The following is a 22,889-nucleotide window of genomic DNA, read 5'->3' as shown; positions in this document are numbered from 1 at the left end:
CAATTTTTTTTCCAAAATATAGCTGCAGAGAACAATGACAAACACCATAATTAATAATTTTTTTTAAAAATTGAGTGGAAAACAGTAAAGATGTAAAATGTAATACGATTCATAATAAATGCTTGAAATGACCAACTTTGCCTTTTTTAATTACATTAAGTTTTAGCATAGTAAACTGTTATCTTTTCAATAAGTCAATTTTAGTCACCACCTTTTGTTATAGGAAAGACCCATTTTAATTTCATATGAACAATCACCTCCTGAATTTTGTCGCATGAATTTAGAAACACCCTTTATACAAGGTTTATTGTACTCTAGAGATTTCTCGGACATCTGTTTGATAATGAATATTGCATCGATGGTGGATCTGTTGGTCTTCCTGTATACTTATGGTATCGGTGATTTTTTCCAGTAGTTTTTGTGAATACTTCAAGAATACTGTCAAGCAGTTCTATGCCTCGATAATTTTTTGGATGCGCTTTCTGTCCTTTAAAAATAAATATTATTGTGCTGTTCTTCCACTCGTTTGGTATTTCTATGTTGTTAGTAAATAGGGTCAATATTTTTTCCCTCCATATCGCTGTCCCAGTGGAAAACAGTAATATCTCAAAATTTTGACATTTTGATATATTACTAATTCTGATTAAGGACACTGAACTACGTCCAAAGTAACACGGTAATATATAAAAATATTACATTTTTACTCTTACTTTATACTGAGCTAATGGTTTTGGTTGGTCAATACAATAACAACTCAAAATAGTACACTATTTCACCAATAAATATCTTTTAGTTTCTAGAGCAACACTGAAACATTACAAAATCAAAACCTTGATTATAGTGCAATAGTGTAATATCACAAAATGTTTTTGTATTTATCAGCTATTTATAGACATCACCTGTGGTTTGTTATTTCTGAAAGTGTATTAGTTATTAGGTTCCGGAATGAATGGTTTTATTGAAAATCTCAATGGCAGAAGGAAAAAGATGTTACAGATATTGTTTGTAGATGAATCCAAAGCGAATCATGAAAAAGTAAAATTTAAGTTTATTATTTAACAATTCTGAGCGTGTATTTAAGAGAAGGCCTAACTCGTTCCACTTGTTTTTCAGATGGAAAACCGACCTCAAGTTGAAATTCGACAAACAAATTTTGTTGAAGATGAGACCAGTTCTGAAATGAATTTCAGAAGATCTTTACATTATAACGGCAAATAATATTGGAAATATTACAGGTGATGATGTTTTAAAAGGCGAATTTTTGTTTGGTGATACTAATATTGAATTACAAGAAGTTCAGCTTGTTACGGAAGACAGCAATAATAATCGGAAATATGAGGAACAGGAAGAAGTTAAAAGTTGTGATTAAGAAATAAATATAGCAAATAATGGCAAAAACCTTAATGAGGACAATGTTTCTGATGAGATTGATGATTACATACCAGATGAAAATGGTAATAGTTCTTATGGCGAGTATGAAGAGAATAAAAACCTTGAAAATAACATACAACATCAAATATTAGAATTGAAACAAGCACAAGAAGGACCCCAAGATCAAGAAATCATTGAAATAAACAGAGGAACCAAAAAAAATATTGAAAAATGATAAACTTTGGACAAGAAATGTGAAAAAATTCAAAGTAAATTCAGGTGAAGGTTATCAAACAAAATCAGGTAACCTGAGGCAGACAAAAACTGTATAAGAAAGTTGTGGAGACGAGTGTCAATTGAAGTGTTCAGAAAATGTTGACTTGGAGGATAGAAACAAACTGTTATTTGATTTTCTAACGCTTACTAATATCAACAGAAAAAGAGACTTTATCTCAAAGCTAATGGATGAAGTAAAACCAAAATACTCTTATAAGAAAGATGACTCGCACAGATCAGTAAATTATTCTTACAATTTCATCATCAACAGAAATAAAGTAAAAGTTTGTAAAAAGATGATTACTGCTAGATAATGCATTAGCTCAACTTTTTTAACTATTATAAAAACAAGACGTCATCTACAGGCGTTATTGAGCCAGATCTTAGGGGCAAACATTTGAACCAACCCAAAACAGACCCTCAAATCATCAAAAATATAATTGAACATATAAATTTATTTGCTAGAATAGAGAACCACTATTGTAGGTCCGATACTAAAAGAGAATATATAGCCAAGCCGAAATGTACAGACTATACAAAAGAAGCTGTCAAGATAACGGTATTTCTTTTGCAAAACAGCATAAGTATGAACAAAATTTAAAATTGTACAATTACCAAAGGAGCAAGTATCAACCTTTTATTATAAAAGAAAATTAAATGCCTTCAATTTCACAATTTTTGATGCTACCAATAAACAAGGATACTGTCACATTTGGGATGAAGCATGTGCCAAGCGTGGCGCACTAGAAATATCGTTTCTCTACAACTACTTGGAAGAACATTGCTGTGGAACTGGTAAAAGATTAGTCTTTTATTTAGACAACAGTAGTGGGTAAAATAAGAACCATGTTTTGTTCACAATGCCGTGAAAAACTTGGATATTCCATTTATAACTCATAAGTATCTAATTGTTGGGCATACCTAAAATGGAAGAGATGTGATCACTGATCGAAAGAAAAATGAAATTAGCCACTAAAAGAAATGGACACAAGATGTCCTGGATTGGAAAGGAGCTATTCACCTTTTCGGTAAAAGCTTTCAAAATGTGTGGACGAATGCTGAAATGTTTGGAGGTTCGGAAGGATACAGGAAACACTGTATTTTACAAAACATCTTATGAACAAAAAGATATGAAATCATTTAACCTGGATGGCAAGATTATAAAGAGAAAATATGACTCTATAACAATCATTCCCAGAGATTTATCGATCAAAACAGCAGATGAAAACTCACTTCAAACATTTAGACGAACGTCGAGGAAAGTTAAGCAATGACACACTCAACACTCCAACTCTTAGAGTCAAACAATTCCGCCAGGTATAACTGTTTTGAAGATTGCGGATGCATTGAGTTTGTGCAGAGAGAACATCATTCCTCGTCCATACCATCCTTTTTTTGAAACTTTGAGAACTTCCACTGTTGCTGAAGTCGACGAAAAATCTGAAGATGATGATGACTAAACTAATTCAACAAACTAAAATCTTGTATACAAAGGACTGGACACTTTTTATAAGAAAATAGTAAAATTAACACCCTTAAACTTTATTTTCATTTTGTATATGTTCCATGTCTTGTTCTTCCTTATATAGATTTTTAAAGGGTGTTTCTTTGGTGTGACTTTATTAGTTTATTTTTGTACTATTAACAGCAATCAGAAATACATTTTCTATGAGCTATTCTGTTGGCTGTGGACCTATATGCCTTTCTCTCTTTTTTAGTCTTCTGTTGTTTGGTTCTTGGTTAGTAGCTGTAGTAGTAGATTAGGATGGCTGTCCAGCTTTAGGTTGTTAAATCCGTTTTCTTTCTTGTACTCTCTCTTGTATTGTTGGAATATGGAGGTCTTGATAGATCAATTTGTTTGTGACGTACCATGGTGCGTTGAGTAGTGATCGAAGGATACTAGAGCAATACTTGATTTGCTGGCACATGTATTGTATATTTGACTTCGAGCTTGTTACTTCTTAGCATCCCCCATATTCTTCTTTGACTTTCATACATGTCTCTCTCCATACTTTTTGTGAATTATCCCCAACAGTTTTTCTTTAGTTCTCTTATTCTTGCGTTTACGGTAGCCGTTCCAGTTTTCAGGCGTCTTATTTCGTATATATTGAATATATAGGCTTGTTTTTTCACATCCCGCGTGATGCAAGGCGTTTTATTGATTGTATTTACATTTTAACTGTCTCTTCCCTACAGTGTCCATGAATTATGTAGTCACCCAACTAGGTTCCCATAAGATAATGCTAACGGCACACATCCCGCAGTCGATTTCCCTGAATTTATTATTCATTGCGGCGTCTAATATTGTTTTCCATTGTTGGTCTATATTGAGTGAGGTCTTGAGTATTAACAGATTTTTGAAATATTTTCTTGTTCAATCGTTTCTTATATAGGTGTTGGGTACTCTTCTCTTTTAGTGATTCCATATTGAATTTACTAATTGTAATTAAATCAGAAGATCGTTAAAAAACAGTAAGGTTAACTGTAGTCTACAATAAATTAATATACGTGCATTGCGACTCAATCAAAACACACGTACCACTAGAATATGACAATATAACAAACATTGTATCTATAACATTCGCCTGGAAATCATAACATAGAGTTGTTGATAACGACTGGTTATCAACAATATGAATGAATATCAACGATATGAAATTACTGTTTGGTTGTTATTAAATGTTTATATTGATTTGAAGATATGTTTTTGTTAATTTCCTACTGATTGGAGGCTCTCGTCCTGCTAAAACACATGACGACTCTTCAATCAACACACTTAGGTATATCTATATTTTTCTATTTCGATATTATAACAACGTTATTCTCGCACTCATGCGATGGGCTCCATCCATAAAGAATTTTTGGTACTTTACTGTAGTGGGTTGCTGAATAAAAGTTTCATTTTGACAGCTGACAGGACGATGCATTATTCGGTCATAAGTAAGGATGTGTGAGGTTATTTCAGTTGTAAGATATTATTTACAATGAATTATAATGAGTTTTTAGGCGTAGTAAATGTAGTCGTGCAATATTGCCAAAGCATACCAATCTACAATCAAGAGATTTCTTGGAAAGACCTAACCTTAAAATGAATGATTTAAGCAAAATTCAAATAATATTTACAAAGTCAACTGTCAAACATGAATCAGTGCTAGCAAATGACGGTGTAATTACCCTAATGTATATTTTTAACAATTTTTCTATAAATAAATAATGTGAAAACAAGCCGAAACAGAGAAAATTGTATAAAACACTCGTAATAGAAGGCAATCGTTCCTTTGGCCTCTGGGCGATCTTTTGCCGGAATGAAGTCTTCTGTTACTTCTATTTTTACGTGTCATTCTCATGTGATAGGCTGTAATTACGTAGTGATAAAATGTTGATGAGATTACCAAAAAAAATAATAATGTAATGGATCCTGCAGGAGAATAGAAAGAGAGGAAGACCAAGATTATCGTGGGTACATGGAGTAAGGAAACCAACGAGTATACAAAATCTGAGCAATAAGAACTGCAACGACAGAGAAGTGGCAATTAGAAATCACAGGATGTTTTCAACATATATATAAAATGTTCTCAAACAATTTGGAAAAAAAGAGCAATGGTGAGATAGATCTGTTTAACGTCAGTTCGTTTTTCGGGTTTAGGTACCATAATCACTATTATATAGTTGCATTTACCAAGGGTGCATTCCACTTACCACTCACAACAATACAGGGTCAAGAAAGCTCAATCTCAGCGGCTGTAGTTCTTAATAGAATGTATAGCCTTGTATGTACACTATTTCATAAATAGAGATGCATTTAATTTTTTAAATACCTTTTAATTTTATTAATATGCTTATGTTTGATAAATCTCAAAAATATGTTAAAGCTATTACAAATCCTTTTCATCTAATAGTCACTTTGGAGAAAATCTGAAAGTTATTTTTTCATTTTAAGAATAGGGTACTTGCATGGTGTGAGAAAAAAATAGTTTTGGATAGTTTATATACAACTTTTATTATAATTATTTTAACTGGTTGATCAATATTTATAGAAAAAAAAAATATTGAAAATTCAAAAATTTTGTAGGTAGTTTAAACATTTCAATAATACGTTATAGGTATGAAATAAACACTGAATATATGATACGAAGTAAATTCGACATTTATTCTCTAGGTTATTTTAAAATAAGCATTATTATTAAATTTGTATTGATTGGAAAAATCGTATATTTTTATAATGCCAAGAAATTCGAGACCACTACAACAAAAAAGGTTTGAAAGTGATGGTCATTTTGACGATCCTGCGAGATTTAATTATTTTTGTTGCCAAGATCATTTCAATCGATAGGCCGTGCTTTCGCAGTCCCTATGCGTACTGAACATCGGGATCAAGCCAGCTTTTGCCCTTTTGCTCTACGCGAGGTTTCTGTCCTCGCTGAGCTGGCCTTAGGACACCTGCGTTATTCTTTGACAGATGTACCGCCCCAGTCAAACTCCTCGCCGGGCAGTGTCCTCGAATCGAATCAGGCTGGAGGTAAGTTGACGCATCCGAAACGCCGGACACGAACCTCGATCGTCCGCAAAGCACGAAGCCTCACGAACTGCACCGACGAACGGTACGCGACGCAACGATACGTCACTTCGTGCCCTTGGCTCGAGAATACCGTGACAGTCGCCGCCTCGTGAGGGAACGACGCACGCGTTTCGCCTTACCGAGTAAGTAAAGAAACGATGAAAGTAGTGGTATTTCACCGGCGATCTCTCACTTATGCTACACTTCTCATGTCTCCTTACAATGCCACACTAGAGTCAAGCTCAACAGGGTCTTCTCTCCCCGAGTTTCAAATTTTAATATTTCATAGTAATGAAGTTTATAATACTTTTAATTTATCTTATATATAGAAAAAATTTTCATTTTTACGTAAGAAATAAATAAAAACAGTATTATAACAGCACACGCTACGCTGCTGGCAACGATAACTTCGTGATAATCAATCAGACCAAAACCAAAACCAATGAGAATCGTTTTCTTAAGTAGTTACAAATTTGATATGTTTGCGATTTCCAATTAAATATTCAGATATTATTTTTTCAATTTTAAATCAAATATTTTACTTTCTGACATTATTTCATATCATTTCAACAAAAAAATAAATACTTTTTGAAAAATGCAAGTACCCTATTATGAAATATTTTTACGAGGCATTGTTGATTAAAATATCGAGCGATGATTAGCAATTTGTATTTAATGAAGAGTGTTTGCGAATTGCATGATTTTGTTATATTTGCAAAAAAAGATTCCAAACAAAACTTACCTGGTTGAGAACCTGGTGGGGTTAAAATTTTAACAGGAGTCGCAGGTCTTATGGGTACTTTCGTTGTAGTTGGAGGTGAGCCATATATTGGCAATGGCAATTCTGTGGAATAATATTTAGCGATTTTTGAACATATAATTTTTGATAAAATTTCGTTTACCTGCTTGAGTGGGACTCTGCGATTGAGGCCTCTTCAAAAATTTGTGATTGAAGAATGTCTCGAAATTCATTCTTTCTCGGGCATTCCTTTTCAATAATCCCATTAAAAGTTCAATTAAATCTTGACTTGTTCCAAATGGAATCCTATTAAAATGATGACATTCAGTAAATCACTTCTATTTCTAGATCTAATATTGTGGTGGTCGTTGAAATAACACGTCCCTCTACACGATCTAAGTTCATTTTATGGTATAATAATTTTTTTCTCTGAAAGTATCTTATTAAATTTTAAATAATTATTTTTTTGAGATTTGAAAATAGTTAAAAATAGTTAAAAATGAAACACCTTCAGCGTTATTATTTTAAGTTATGAATTTTAACTTAAAGCTTTATAAGAAGCTTAATATATTTGTCATTCAAGCTCCTGCTTCAATTTTTCTTCTATTTTTGGGCTTTTTACAGTGGCGGATTTAATAAAATAGATTTCACTAACTTTGATCCAATATTTTTATTTCAAAATAACTTATTTTAACGAAGTATAATTTTTAAGTGTAAATAATAAACATGAAAGATAGTTAAAGATGAGTTTTCCTGGCTTTTGTCTTCGATTATATCGTTGAAATGAATTTCTTGGACTAGTTGAACTCGCTCTCGGCTAAATATGTTCTTACTCTTTTCGGAGTGGAAAAACATCATTCTCTTGGAAAATTTGTAGCCGGAATACTCAAAAAATTCGGATGTCCGCATTCGGATAAACATCTCGAAGATGTGCAGAGCATATATCTTCCGGTTGTGTCAAGGAATCTTTCAGTTGATAATGTAAATGAATACCTTCATTGCCTAACGTCTCTTCCAAACCTTCAGAGTTCTTACTGCCTAGTTTATTGGACTTTTCATCTGTTTTGTATCTATTTCAGAAAGATCACCAAAAAAATTGAAGTTTTTCTTTTTTTTTGTGCGAAAAGTTAGTCCAGAGACTAGCATTGCTGGTTCTGTGTGCTATACTTTTCGCTGCAGTTCCGTAGCTTGTCACTGTGTAGTCAACTTTCCATCTCTGCCTTCGACAATGAATTCCAGTGCATCATTTATTGCAGACCAATCTTTACCTCATGCCTAGCTTGCATCATGTCGATTAGACTAACGAGTTTGAGAAAGAGACTCAACTCTTAAATTTGTAAGCCGCATCAACGGACTTATCACACTAGCGAATTGCGAGTGTTTTCAAATTTTAAAAAAAGGCATAGAAGAGATTTTCAATTTGTTTGATAGTGGGTTTCTTAATTTTTGTCTTGTTCTCCCACACGCATTCGCATCTTGAAAATGGAGGTAGATCTAAAAATGTCGCCAACGCTGCAAGTGTGTTGAATTCAATGAGACCAAATTTTTTTTTACATCCAGCTAGGAGAAGTGTTTGCAACTGATTAACACATTCTATTGATGAGACAAATTTTGTTAGCTGCGAAGCTAATCAGGGGTATGATTTTAGATAAGGTAACGTAATTCTGGCCTGATTTCTCTTGTAACAAATTCGAAAGATTGTAACAACTGTTTCAATATTTAAATATCCTGTCCAGTTACCAATTTTGGACTGTCTGCAGCATCGAGTAATAATTGTGCAGCAATTTTGGACATATCTAAAAATCTATCAACCACAACACAATTTTCTTAATTTGTCTCATTGTATAACACTGTTTTCAATCCATTTAACAATATCTTTAACTTTATTAATAATTAATAATTGGAGTTGAAGTATTTTTAATGGAATTGTATGTGCAATACACGGCAAATGTTTTGCATCACCAAAAGCTCTTGTGATCGCTGCAACTTACTTTAGATAGTGGTATGTCCCAACCTTTAAAAATATCTCTAAATACTTCAGATATGTAACTCGGCTGTATAATTTGATTGGAGTTCCCTGGTAGAGGTAGCCATATTTGAAATGGTAAGGATCTATCTAAAAAATGTAATGTAACTCTTTTCATTCATGGTTTCCATCCATATATCAAGAGCTACACATAGCTCAATACTTTTGATAATTAGAGTCTTCTAACCAGTTCTCACAATTTTCATATAACCAACTTGTATTTAGCCCAAGTATATGACACACCGTCTGCAAATACTATATATTTTATACTTTAAGTCCAGTATAAAATTTTTATCAAATATTGTTATTTTTATGGATTTGAAAACTATAATCTTTTATATTTCGAATAAAATTCTATTTTTCCTGAAAAATTCCTAAAAAAAGATGATTATACCGAAAAATTAATTTAGATCGTGTAGAGCAGTGGTCGCCAAACTTTTGAGTTAGTGAACCATCCTAGCATTTATAAGCCTTTTAGTGAGCTACCTATTAATATTGGACCAAAGAAAGTACACATAATGGAATTTAAGCCCGTTTAAAACATTGATTTCTATTATTAATCAAAATATATAGGAAGTGTAACAAAAAAAGGTTAAATGTTCATTTCAATGAGAGCAGTGGAGCCCTTTTTGGTCATCAAGAATTTTCTTGAAGTTTGTAGAGTATATTGAGGCCGCCATTCTGATGCAGTTGTCCAAATGTTCATATTTGTTTTTTATGAATTTCATACTTGAAAAAGACGCTTCACGCAAGTATGTAGAACTGAACATAGCTTTCAATTTCAATGCAACTTGAACCACAATTGGATACTTTTCTTTGGGGACTAGAGGCCAGGAATTTTCAGTGGTAGAGAGGGATTTTAGATACAGGTCATTCTGAAAATAAACAACTTCTATTTCAACGGCAATCTGATCTTCACCAAAATGTTTTACAGCACAAGCTGAAAAATCTTCTGCATCAATCTCTACAAAGGGAGAGTTGACAAAATGTGTCACAATCAATATGCTTTTAAAATCTTAAAACTGAAAGAATTTCTACCTATTCTTGGTTATTGCTGGGATGTTGTGGAGGATTTTGTTTGTCAACGATCTGCTTCAGACTAGGAAAGTGCTTATATTCAAACTGAAGCTGCAAGTTTAAGCCATTCAACTTTTCAGTTATCTGGGGATCTTCCAATTCGGTGAGATGTTCACCCTGATCTTTCAAGAATTTCATCAGAGCAACTCTTTGAGACGTTGCATAACTCTTCCTCTAGTAAGCCAGCGAACTTCCTTATGAAGTAACAGATCACCATACTGGCATTCTAACTCTTAAATTAGTTCTCTGAACAGTCTTCTTTGAAGTGCATGTGCTCTTATTTTATTTACTATTTTGACAACTGTTTTCGTGACATTGTTCATAATTAAGAACTTTCCACACAGTGACTGCTGGTGTATGATGCCATGATAAGACAAAAATTTTGCTTTGTCACTGTCTTTACGACACAAGGCAATAAATCTTTTATCTACGCCTACCATGGCAGGAGTTCCATCCGTAGCTAGGGCCACAAACTTCTTCACGGGTATGTTTTCAGATTCAATGAGCTTTTTGAATGCTAAAAATACATAATTTTCTTCTTTTGTTTCAAAATCTTCAAATACCTTACTTACAAAAATAGCAAACTGAGCTTTATCAACTATATTAGTTGATATATTCGTCAAGTTGTAAGGAAAAACGATCAAAATCAGTTTTAAGCTGTGAAACTAAATCAAAATTCATAGCTTCAATTCTTCGCATCACTGTATCAGCAGTAAGCTGCACAGATTTAAAAGCAGACATGATCTCAATTTTATTTTTGAAGTTATCAATGTATCTGCAGCTTCTAAAAATGTAGTTTTAATCAACTCACCATCTTCATAAGGTTTCCTATGTTGAGCTATGACCTTGGAATTTCTGAATGACGCCTCGGTAGCTACCTTGTTCTTGTCTAGTGTTTTAAAAAAAGTTGACTGTTGTGCATTTAGCTGAGATTTTAACTGCATCACCTTCTCTCTTCTCAGAGCTGAATTCAGCGGATAATCTTTTTCAATTCTACTGTGAACTGTCTTGAAATGACACTCAACAATCCCTTTCTTTCCAACAGAAACACTCACAAAATTACAAAGTAAACACACACATTTATCTTTAACTTGAGTAAAAAAGTAATCGGTTTCCCACACTGCATGATAGTGATAGTTTTTCGGCTTTTTGCTTGAACTAACCATAGTACAAACAAGGAAAGAGCTTAAACGTGTACACGTGAATTAAACATATACGGCACAGACATAACCTCATTCCGGCTACACGCGTGACAATAATAGTCAATAAAAACGATAATGACTAATCCGCTGCAGCGCTCCCAGACACTCAGTGTTGCAAACCCGCTGAGCGTCACCGCGAGCTACCCAAAATTACCCCGAGCAACCGGTGGTTCGCGATTGACTGTTTGGTGACCATTGGTGTAGAGTGTAAAGGCACGTGTTGTTTTGAATTAAAAAAAAATTATCAGTGTTTTTTTATGGCCGAGACACACTTGTCATATACCATTCCGATCCGATTTTGCTCCAAAGGACGTATCGGTGCAGGATCGGAAAGGGGTGAGCACACATGTTCTATACGCTTCCGAGTTCTTTCCGATTTCCAGCTCTGGCCATTCGCCAATCTCGCCAGTATCGATTCATTTAAAATCGCGAAATGCGAAAAATGTTCTTCTTAGCATCGAATATTGTGTTTATGCGTCTAGTTTGTATGTAATAAGTAAGGATAATATTTAATCTGTACTGTATCTATAACATTTAAATTCTTCGCAAATTTTTTCCAGATCATGTCTTTGTAGTCGGCGTTTCAGTACTGCTCCTTGTCTGGTTATACAGTACTGTATATTTCCTCACTCTTCAATAAGCTCTTCCGGTTTTATACCCGACATTATTGCCAATTTAGTAACAAAAAGCTAATATTCCAAAAACTCAAAAATGTTATCACAAATTTCAACCGACACGCGTCCTGCAGCCGTGAAACAAATAGAGTGCACGATCGGATGCATCATCGGAACACGATCGGATCACGAACGGATGCATGATCGGAATACGAACGGATGCATGATCAGGGTCGTGTAGGACTGGGATCAAACACGTGTCGGAAAGCAACGTTATTCAAACTCTAGTATCATTTCCGTCTCAGACACTAGTTCGATCGAATGATCGTAGTCGGATCAGAAGGATGCATGATAGTTGTGTCCCGGCCTCTAGGGGTGGTCGCAACAAATTTAATTTTTAACGACCAATATACATTATGCCAGAAAGTTTATGACGCGATTTTATTTTTTCAAACAACGAACTTATCATCTAATTTCAGTGGTACTTACATTGGTTGTAAGTTAGCGTTCTTTTCATAAAATTGCTTTAAAGCTTGAGGTGTAGTAGCTTGAAAAGGAGCTTTTCCCGTGAGACACTGAAAAACTATAGTACCTATACTCCACAAGTCAGCTTTAGCGTCATATTGTAAAGACATAATTACTTCAGGTGCCTAAAAAGATCATAAAAACACTCAAAAATAGTACATGTTTATCTATATATATTATTAAACAAAAATATTAATTACCATATACATGGGACTTCCACAAAGCGTAGCTGCCATAACACCATCTTGTAAAAACCTCGCGAAACCAAAATCAGCTGAAAAAGAAGTATTATTTATAGAAGTAAATAACAACAAAATTGACGAGTATGTATATAAGGCTGCCAAACCACAACGTTGTAAGTGCCAATGAACCAAAAAGCATTTCTTTAGTCATTTTTACTTGCACTTTAAGACGGTCATGATTGAACCCCTTCAACCAACACATGCAAGTCATAACGGGTTAAGTACAAGACAACTGACATGTATGTGCACATACAATTCAGTTCGGTAAAATGGATGAACAGAACGGAGTAAAAACGTATTCTTGATATAACAAAATGGAAAAAAAAAATACCAGAAAACTGAAAAGGAATAGCGCAAAAAGTTATAAGAATAAAGAAGTTGTTTGTGAAAAATCCGAGCCAAAAAAGGTATGTATTCAATATTTAGTATTACAGATTATGTCATTGTTGAAATTATTGTCCTTCCAAATATGTGATTTCGAATGGTGTTGCGGGTTGAGGACTCAAAATCAAACTGTCCAAATGTTTTTAAAAATGTCAACGTTTCGATATTTGATGTCATCTTTATCAAGGCTTCAACATTCCTGTTACCTCCGTGCCACATGTGTTGTCGATAATTTTGAAAAACCCAGGTGAAGATGTCATTGTTGAAATTATTGTCCTTCCAAGTATGTGATTTCGAATGGTGTTGCGGGTTGAGAACTCAAAAACAAACTGTCCAATTGTTTTTTTTAAATGTCAACGTTTCGATATTTGATTTTATCTTTATCAAGGCTTCAACATTCCTGTTACCTCCGTGCCACATGTGTTGTCGATAATTTTGAAAAACCCAGGTGAAGATGTCATTGTTGAAATTATTGTCCTTCCAAGTATGTGATTTCGAATGGTGTTGCGGGTTGAGAACTCAAAAACAAACTGTCCAAGTGTTTTTTTTAAAGGTCAACGTTTCGATATTTGATTTTATCTTTATCAAGGCTTCAACATTCCTGTTACCTCCGTGCCACATGTGTTGTCGATAATTTTGAAAAACTCAGGTGAAGATGTCATTGTTGAAATTATTGTCCTTCCAAGTATGTGATTTCGAATGGTATTGCGGGTTGAGAACTCAAAAACAAACTGTCCAAATGTTTTTAAAAATGTCAACGTTTCGATATTTGATTTTATCTTTATCAAGGCTTCAACATTCCAGTTAGATAAAAGATAGAAACGTTTGCATTTTAAAAAACTCTTGGGACATTTTTCTTTTTAGTCCTCTTCCCGCAACACCTTCGAAATTATATTACAGATTATGTTTCACAAATCATTTTTTTATTATTAACATTATAAATTATTTCAATGTGTTTCAAAGAGAATAGAGCCGAAAATAAAATACGAGAAGAATACACACAAAAGTGAGATTCCGTTAATGAGAAAATATGCAAACTATGGATCAACATATTTGGCATAGAATTCAGCACAAAACTGGAGACGAGTTCATAAACACCTCGCAGGAGAAAATGGATAAAATTGGAACAAGACACGTAATAATTATCACCTGAGATTTAAATTGAAGAACTAGGAAAAGACAGAACAATGACATAATAGGTCAGTTTGGAAAATACATTATAAATGAAAATGGGGAAATGATAGTGGAAGTGTGTGAAACAATTAAATAAGTTCTCAAATTTTTTACATGGATTACAAATATTCCTATTTATAATGAAATAAATGCTGATATAAAAGTATTTATGAAATTTAATCTTTTTGCGTTTTCTTTTTTGAAATAATCCGGTTTTTTTTAGATGTAACTCAAATTATAATAATTCATTCAGTGTATCTCGTGTCATTGTAAATAAATATTCATCACTCACCTATTTTTAATTTTATTTCTGACGGTTTAGCATGTAATTTGGGACCACTGTGTGACAGAAGAATATTTTGAGGCTTTAAATCCCTATGGACGATACCCTTGGCGTATAGCGCTTTCATAGCATCAGCTGGAAAATTTAAATCTAATTTAATACAAATTTATAACTATAAAATTATTTTTTTGATAGAAATCAATACTCTGGATCAATGTGTATATGAGATGTGGCTATTAAAAACGAAATATATAATTTTGGTATAATGTATATTTATTTATTATCGAGGATGTATTGATATCTAATTAGCCTAGAACAGTTCCATGCATAAACAAACTATTGCGTTACCATAGTAACGAACAATAAATTATTAGAAGTGTCAGTGTAAAGTTTGAAGTCAAAAAAGTAAACCAGAGTTACGCAATAAATTGAAAGAAGAAATGTGTCCACCGAAATTGTGACTACAAGCTTCAAAAGAGGTAAATTTTCCATTGAAGATGATGACCGATCGAAAAGGCCAGTTTCTGTGTCAGTCCCCGAAAATATCAACGCAGTTCATGACATGATTTTATCAGATCGTCGAATTGGGCTAAAACGGATATCTGAAGCACTGAATATTTCATGAGAACGCGTTCATCATATAGTTCACGTCAATATGGACATGAGAAAAAATTGCTGCAAAATGGATCCTCAAATGTTTGAATGTTGACCAAAAGCGTGCACGGGTAGAAGCATCGCGTTCGATCTGTGCTCGATTTGAAAATGATGTAGACTTCTTAAGCCGAATTTTTACTATGGATGAGACTTGGGTACATTTCTACTATCCAGAAACAAAGCAACAATCGATGGAATGGCGACACTCTGGTTCTCCAAGACCTAAGAAGTTTCGTGTCCAAAAATCTGCTGGAAAAGTTCTTGCTTCAGTTTTTTGGGATTGCCATGGAGTAATCATGATTGATTTTTCAGATATGGGTAGAACAATAGCTTGTGATCACTAATCGACATAACTGACCACTCTACGGGAAAAAATTGAAGACAAAAGACGCGGAAATCTATCCAAAGGTGTTTTGTTTTTGCAGGATAACACCCCTGCACACAAATCTCATGTTGCCATGCAAAAAATTTGTGATTTAGGGTTTGAATTACTAGAACACCCCCCTAATCAACCAGATTTGCCTTCGTCCGACTATCTCTCTATCCGACAAATTTTTAAAAAGTCGTTAATTTTCTTCCAACGAGGAGGTAATAAAAGTTGTGGATCCTCGTATATATAAAAATGAATTGCTGTTCGTTAGTCTCTCACTACCTTAACCTCCACGTCAGAATATGATTCATGGAATGTTATGTGTGGTCAGTACTGCCGTACGGAGTGGAAGATTGAACCTTGAAAGCTCAAATAATAAAAAAACTTGAAGCATTTGAGATGTGGCTCTATAGACGCACTTAGAAGATACCGTGGACTGACAAAATCATAAACGACGAAGTACTAAGACGCTAAAGCTCGAGAACGGCTGGACCGATTTGGCTAATATTGATCTTGAATTATTTGTGGGAGTCGACAAAAAAATTTAAAAGTTGAATGAATATTAAACTGGTCGGAATTATATAGAAACACAAATCAAATTGGTTGGGTGAACGAGTAAAATTAGCGGCGAAAAATGAAGATGTCGAGGATCTCAATCTCTTTTTAAATTCACTGGAATTGCCTGGATTACCACCTCACAATGTGCAGTTGAAAGTAGGATCAGTTGTCATCATGCTGCGTAACATTAATCAACCTCGACTGTGCAATGAAATATTACTGGCTCTAAAAAAGGTAATGAATAACGTCATTGAGGCAACAATCATAAAGACAAAATACAAAAGAGAGGATGTGTTGATCCCGCTTATACCGATGATTCCAATGGATTTACTATTCGATTTTAAGCGTTTACAATTTCCGGTACGTCTGGCCTTTGCGATGACCATAAATAAATCGCAAGGCCACTCATTGGAAGTTGTTTATTTACGTACCACAAAACAAAACAAAAAATATTGCTTATCAGAAAGCTTTAAATTGATGAATAGACTGTATCATGTATATATTTAATTTATGTATATATTTTATTTTAAAAGAAACTTACCTAATTGGATCAAAAATAATCGAATGGTATCTTCACTTAGAGTACCTTTGGCTAAAAAAAAATATTTATTAGTGTTATTAATATAAATAACTAGATTATAGTATTAGTAATAGTAATTTCATGTAGAAATAAGATCAAATTTGAATTGAGCCTCTTTAGTAGTACTGTCTTGGCTAACAATGTATACTACCGGTCAAAAGTTTTTGCCCACTTCATAATTTATTCATTAAATTTCAAAATTAATACATGTTGAAAAATTCCTCTTTCATATTGATATGCGAAGGGCGAAACGATGTCTTATAAACTAGAAATAATAGTGTCCGTCATTTCATATTTTGCCGGTGAGCGCGACAAATTAAAACTTGTACCAGCTGATTTGTTTATTATTTTTTAACTGTGACTTATTTCTTCGGTGTTTATGATTGTAGTTTAGTCCCAGTTAACCCTGTAAGACGCAAGAACGTGCAGTGATTTATACTTTTTGAACCAAGACACCTTTTTGTAAAGTTTGTATTTGAATGGTTTTAGTTCTCGCAAATTCAGACTTGTAAGTTGTAAAATGGGTAAAACCAAACAACTATCGGTTGAAACTCATGCAATAATCACAATTTCTCATAGTAAAGGCAAAAATATCCGTATATCCGACTCACGGGCCCAGAGATAGTAGCCCAGATAATTGAATCTAGGGATCTGTCTTCTGAATACTTCTGAAGAACATAAAAATTAAATGCATGGAGATTGGGTAAGAGTTTTATGGAGGAAGATGTTCAGGACAACTTCGAAGAACGTGATGGACGACTCATAGGCCCAGAGATAGCAGCCCAGATAAATGAAATTAGGGATATGCCTTTGAATACTTCTAATGAACACGAAAATTAAACGCATGAAGAGTGGGAAAGAGTTTTATGAAGTAATAAGTTAAAGTTTGAGGTTTTTATGTCTAAGAGGAGAGTGTTTATGCGCAAGTCGAAGAAAGGACTTGTGTTAGATCCATGTGTAATTCCGACTGTATAAGACGACGGAGGCTCTGTGATGGTTTGGGGATGTTTTGGAGGAAGAGCAACTGGAGACTTGATGAAAATTTTGAAGAGAAGAAAGTATAAAAAAATATTGCTCGAAGCTGTGCAAAGAGTATTTAAAAGAATTGGGAAGGAGGAATACGCTTAAAGTAACGATTTCGCCGTCACAGTCGCCCGATCTCAAACCGATTGAGTTATTGTGGGAAAAATTGGACAAGGAAGTTAGAAAGCAGTATTCTACTTTCGCTTCACATCTATGGAATCTCTTGAAAAACAAAGGGAACAAAAGAGAGCGAACAGAGAATGCCAAAAAGGGGTTACATCGATGAATAAAAAACTTAAATATGTAACGACTATAGGCTGTAATTTTATTATTACTATATTTTTATTTATATATGTTCTTTTAAGTATGAATATTGGAATTGATTGTATTGTTTTCATTTGTTGTGTATCACGCAAACTATAGGGTCGACAAAAACTTTTAACCGGTAGGATACAAACATTGAATTCATCATTGAGAGCATATCTAGAAGACTTCTTTTTGAATTACATATCGTGGACTTATCAATCAAGAATAGTGAAAAAGTTTCCCATTAAACACATTAGCCAGAAGTTGTATGGTGTTAAATTTGGTTAGGTGGATGTTTGGAAACAGGGAGACGCTTTTATGTACCGATAACGTAGCTAACTAATTTCATTATTAATTCGTTAGACTATAATTTTAACTTATTAACTTACCTTGTAAATAATCTGCTAAGTCACCTCCATTGCAATACTGTAATATAAAAAGACACGGAGTAAATTCAAGTTTTTTAAAAGTCTCACAACACTTTTTGAAAAAAGTAAATAAATAAAAGATATGTGCAGAGAATCAAAATCAACAATAGGAGGTATTATAAGATAAAATAAGCACATAATAAATTAGGAGGGTAGATCAAGTATAAACCGGAATTTTGCTATAAAAATTTTAATTATAAGTTACAGAGCTGAAATTTTTCACAGTTTTTCTAGATAGTTTCCTTAATACTCTTTTTCCACCTCTCTGGAAACTCTCGGATGCTTTTTTTCTAGAGATGTGTCGATACTAAAATTGTTCGATTCTCGATACCGATACCGATATCTAAAAAATCGATTCTCGATACCGATACCATCGATGTATAATAGCCCGTTGTAAAAAAATTCTAGAAATATAGAAATACTAGAAACATATTCATAATTTGTTTGAACAACCTACAAACCAATTTTAAAATATCTATACCTATACAGGGATAAATGAGGCTATTTCTAATGATAAAAATTGTAAGCCATACGCAAAGGTTAAGTTGTCAAAATTATTAAATAAAATGAATATCACGAAGAAATGTGGATGTACTTTCTCTTGCATGAGGAAGGCACAGCAGAGGTGGACATAATTCTCGCCGATTAAAAGCAACATTCTCTTTTTTAATTGTATGTACGAGGATATTTTGAAAAATTCTTAGCCTACTATAGAACCAAACAAAATTTCAATGTCAAAATATTTTATTACTCAACATATTCTCCTTTTAATTCGATACATTTATTACAGCGAATCTGCAACGTCTCTAGACCTTTCAAAAAAAATGTTTCTTCTTGCTCTGCAAACCAGACATCCACAGCTTTTATTACCTCCTCGTTGGAAGGAAATTTACGACCTGTTAAACTTTTTTTTCAGTTGAGGAAAGAGATGATAGTCGCACGGTGCCAAATCTGGTGAATAAGGGGGGTGTTCTAGTAATTCAAACCCTAAATCACGAATTTTTTGCGTGGCAACATAATTTTTTCCCGTAGAGTGGTCAGTAATGTCGAATAGTAATCTCCAGTTATTGTTCTACCCTTATCCAAAAAATCAATCACGATTACTCCATGGCAATCCCAAAAAACTGAAGCAAGAACTTTTCCAGCAGATTTTTGGACACGAAACTTCGTAGGTCTTGGAGAATCAGAGTGTCGCCATTCCATCGATTGTTGCTTTGTTTCTGGAACGTAGAAATGTACCCAAACCTCATCCATAGTAACAATTCGGTTTAAGAAGTCTACATCGTTTTCAAATCGAATACAAATCGAACGCGATTATTCTACCCTTGCACGCTTTTGGTCAACATTCAAACAATTGGGGATCCATTATGCAGCAATTTTTCTCATGTCCAAATTGACGATATGATAAAATCATGTCATGAACTGCATCGATATTTTCGGGGACTGACACAGAAACTGGCCTGGAAAATTTACCTCTTTTGAAGCTTGCAGTCCAATTTTTCACGGTCACATACGAAGGACATTGATCACCAAGAATATTGAGCATATCTTCGTAAATCTGCTTACCTCTTGACCCTTTTAAATCCAGGTACTTGATGATGGCTCGATACTCCAATTTTTCAATTTTCAGAATTTCGGTGAACATATTTTTTCTTATAATTTATTGCGTAACTCTGGTTTACTTTTTTACTTTACACTTACACTTCTAATAAGTTATTGTTCGTTGCTATGGTAACGAAAGATTGGTACAAGAAAAGGCAGAAATTCACTCACGAAAATCTTTTAAATGATTTGATGATATCTGAGGAAGCAGATTTCAAAAATTTTGTACGACTGAACTTGGAACAGTTTCAAAATCTACTAGAATTGGTCACGCCATTGATTGAAACTAATAAATATTGCGCAATACTAACCCTACCCAATGCAATGGAAAAATATGGTGCAATAAAAATTAAACTCACTAAAACTTTTGTTCCGTCATTGTGCAATCTTCAATATTAACCGTAAACGGTCAATAATATTGCACAATTCGTAATATTGCGCAATAAAATTGATTGTCTAGAAGACGCCTTAGAAATTTTGTTAAGCATAGCTCAACCTCAAACAAGTAGAAAAGTCATCGCTCTCTCGGCACGAGAAACTATGGCGTATTTTTTATCGTTAGCAATCAGTAAATATTTACAAAAATCTCAATTTATAAAAGGAAGTTTCCATGAAAAATATCAATAATTTCATTTATTTAATTAATAATCTTGTTATAATTATTTCTTGAACTTTCTTTTAATAATTGGTTTGTGGAATGAAAAGTATGATCATAAATAAAAGTTTCCATTTTGTAAGCACTAAATTTTGCAAATGTACGGGAAACATTAGATTTTGGTTAGTGTTGAAATTTTAAAGTGTGTTAGTCTGGTTGCACACGCACTTAACCATATATATAATGGATATGGATAATTCCTATAAGTGGAAGGTGTTCTGACTAAGTGAAACAAATAGTGTATCGTTCTCTCTCTCCTCTGAACGCTTCAGTTAGTTCTGCGCACCTATTGCGCGCATGAAGCATGCGCAGTCTAGATAAAGCGTCTCGAACGTAATCTCGTAATCCATTTAGGATATAGCAGATTTGCGCGGCATATTGTAGAGTTAAGAGGTTAATAGGTTGAATGTCACCTTGACATTGAGATCTCATCGTTTAGACAAAAAGCAGTCCACATCATCGAAAAAAACAATTTAATGGAACCAATGACAATCCTCACATTTATCACTACATTTAGTTTAATTTTTTCCTAATAATGCCCAATGTTTCTTTTCGGCACATCTACAACTATACAGGAATTAAATGCAAAAGCCCGAAATGGCTACATGTTACCTGTGACTAGATATCGCTGCTACAGACAGACATACAGACGAACGGAGAAAATGCTTGCAATAGTGCATTTTTTTGAAAAAAATTCCTCAAAAATAAAAATTAGAATCGAGAATTTTTTATCTCTTATAAGAGTCGTTTAACTTAAAGTTGAGTTGGTGTTGAGCAATGTGTAGTTTTTATTACTTTCTCCTCAAATCAAGAGATAGTCTGTTATTAATAGCTATCGACCATAAACTAGAGTTTAATTAATTAGTTGAATGACAAATTCCAGTAGAAAAGAAGAATATTTGACAATAGTTGACAAAATTTTGAAATTAGTTTAAAATTATAATTTAGCATCTATTTCACCCCAAAAATATGTTATTTCAAGAAAAAAACACTTTTTACTTTAGTATTTTGAATTTTTAGAAATAAACTTGAAATTGACCGCGGCCAAGACTGTCATGGCGTCTTGAATGACGTCACACCTCGCGAAACAGCTGTGTTTGTTTATGACAGTCAATTGTGTTTTTTAATAAATTCGTATCATAAATACTGTATAATGCCCCAATTTGGAAGTATAACGATAAAAACGCCAGAGAAATTATTCATATACTTTCCAAACAACAAAGAAATACGAAGAAAGTGGTTAAAAATGGCAGGGAGGAAAGATGCTCTTACTTTATCAACTAATTCCACAAATTATTTCTGTGAAGATCATTTTGATGTAAGTATCAAACAAAACTTGATGTATCTATTTATAAATGTATAGTAAAAGGAATGAATTTTGCAAAATCTACCATAATATACCACACATAACATATAAAATGCTATGACTTAATTAAGTTAAAGTTATTGAAACTTTGTATTCTCTAACCTCAAAATCAGTTAAATATTTTAATTCCACAGTGGGTAAATGTGACTCTCTGACTGGTAACTGCTAAGTTTTAACATTGCAAAAAATTTGTCAAGAATAGCGGCGTCATTTTGGACAAATTACTGCAGTTTGCTTTGTTAAATCCTGATTCCATGGCAAATTATACCTGTCTTTCAAGATTAAACTAAAAACGAACTTTATTAATTTAACAATAATTGCTTGAAAACTCGAAATAACTGGTCACTTTATACGAAAATAACAGCTACAACAAAGCGTATAGCGAGGTGTGACGTCACGCTATTCTGATTGGTGTTTAATGTCACGCGATTAAACGCCGCATTTGGTCGATTTTATTTTCCAAAAATATCATTAATCTTTAATTATTTTTGTAGAAAAGTTGTTTTTTTATTTACTAATTATCATGGTTAATCATTAGAAACTCAAAGCCATCCGATTTATTCTTAGTAAAAACAAGCCTATTATTTGCGTACACACTCAGTCCAATACACGCCACCCGACGCCACGCCATCCCACTTGGGACGATTCAAAATTCTCCGATGTAAGAGTTGTCAATGACCCTCTCTTGCCTTTGTATTCCAGTCTATAGAAAAGTTTATCGCATTGGATTTCTATTAAATATTGACTCGAAATGCAACAAGAATTATTAATAGAAAAATCGCGACAATATTATTTCTTATAGTATATACATTCTGTACAATATAGAGATCAGAATATTATAGAATAAAATGAGCGTGTTATAAATGTGTACACAACA

The 22,889-nt window shown here is 33.5% G+C and overlaps 1 protein-coding gene across 7 annotated transcripts in view; it reads right to left on the bottom strand.

Moving 5' to 3' along the window:
* LOC130897457 (serine/threonine-protein kinase ULK2) overlaps positions 1-22,889 on the bottom strand; it is a 90,401-nt gene that overhangs the window by 31,450 nt on the left and 36,062 nt on the right. For all 7 annotated transcript variants that reach the window (XM_057806325.1, XM_057806323.1, XM_057806326.1 and 4 more), the window contains 7 exons: positions 18,351-18,387; positions 16,594-16,644; positions 14,480-14,605; positions 12,589-12,662; positions 12,353-12,513; positions 7,108-7,250; positions 6,948-7,049 (listed from right to left, as the gene is read on the bottom strand). In XM_057806325.1, coding sequence (XP_057662308.1) covers positions 6,948-7,049; positions 7,108-7,250; positions 12,353-12,513; positions 12,589-12,662; positions 14,480-14,605; positions 16,594-16,644; positions 18,351-18,387 — 694 coding nt within the window. The remainder of the gene's footprint in view (positions 1-6,947; positions 7,050-7,107; positions 7,251-12,352; positions 12,514-12,588; positions 12,663-14,479; positions 14,606-16,593; positions 16,645-18,350; positions 18,388-22,889) is intronic.

The sequence above is a fragment of the Diorhabda carinulata genome, chromosome 8 (assembly GCF_026250575.1).
Source record: "Diorhabda carinulata isolate Delta chromosome 8, icDioCari1.1, whole genome shotgun sequence".
Classification (NCBI taxonomy): Eukaryota; Metazoa; Arthropoda; class Insecta; order Coleoptera; family Chrysomelidae; genus Diorhabda; species Diorhabda carinulata.
Note: the sequence above shows the minus strand (reverse complement) of the source record. Positions and strands in the feature narration are given on the sequence as shown.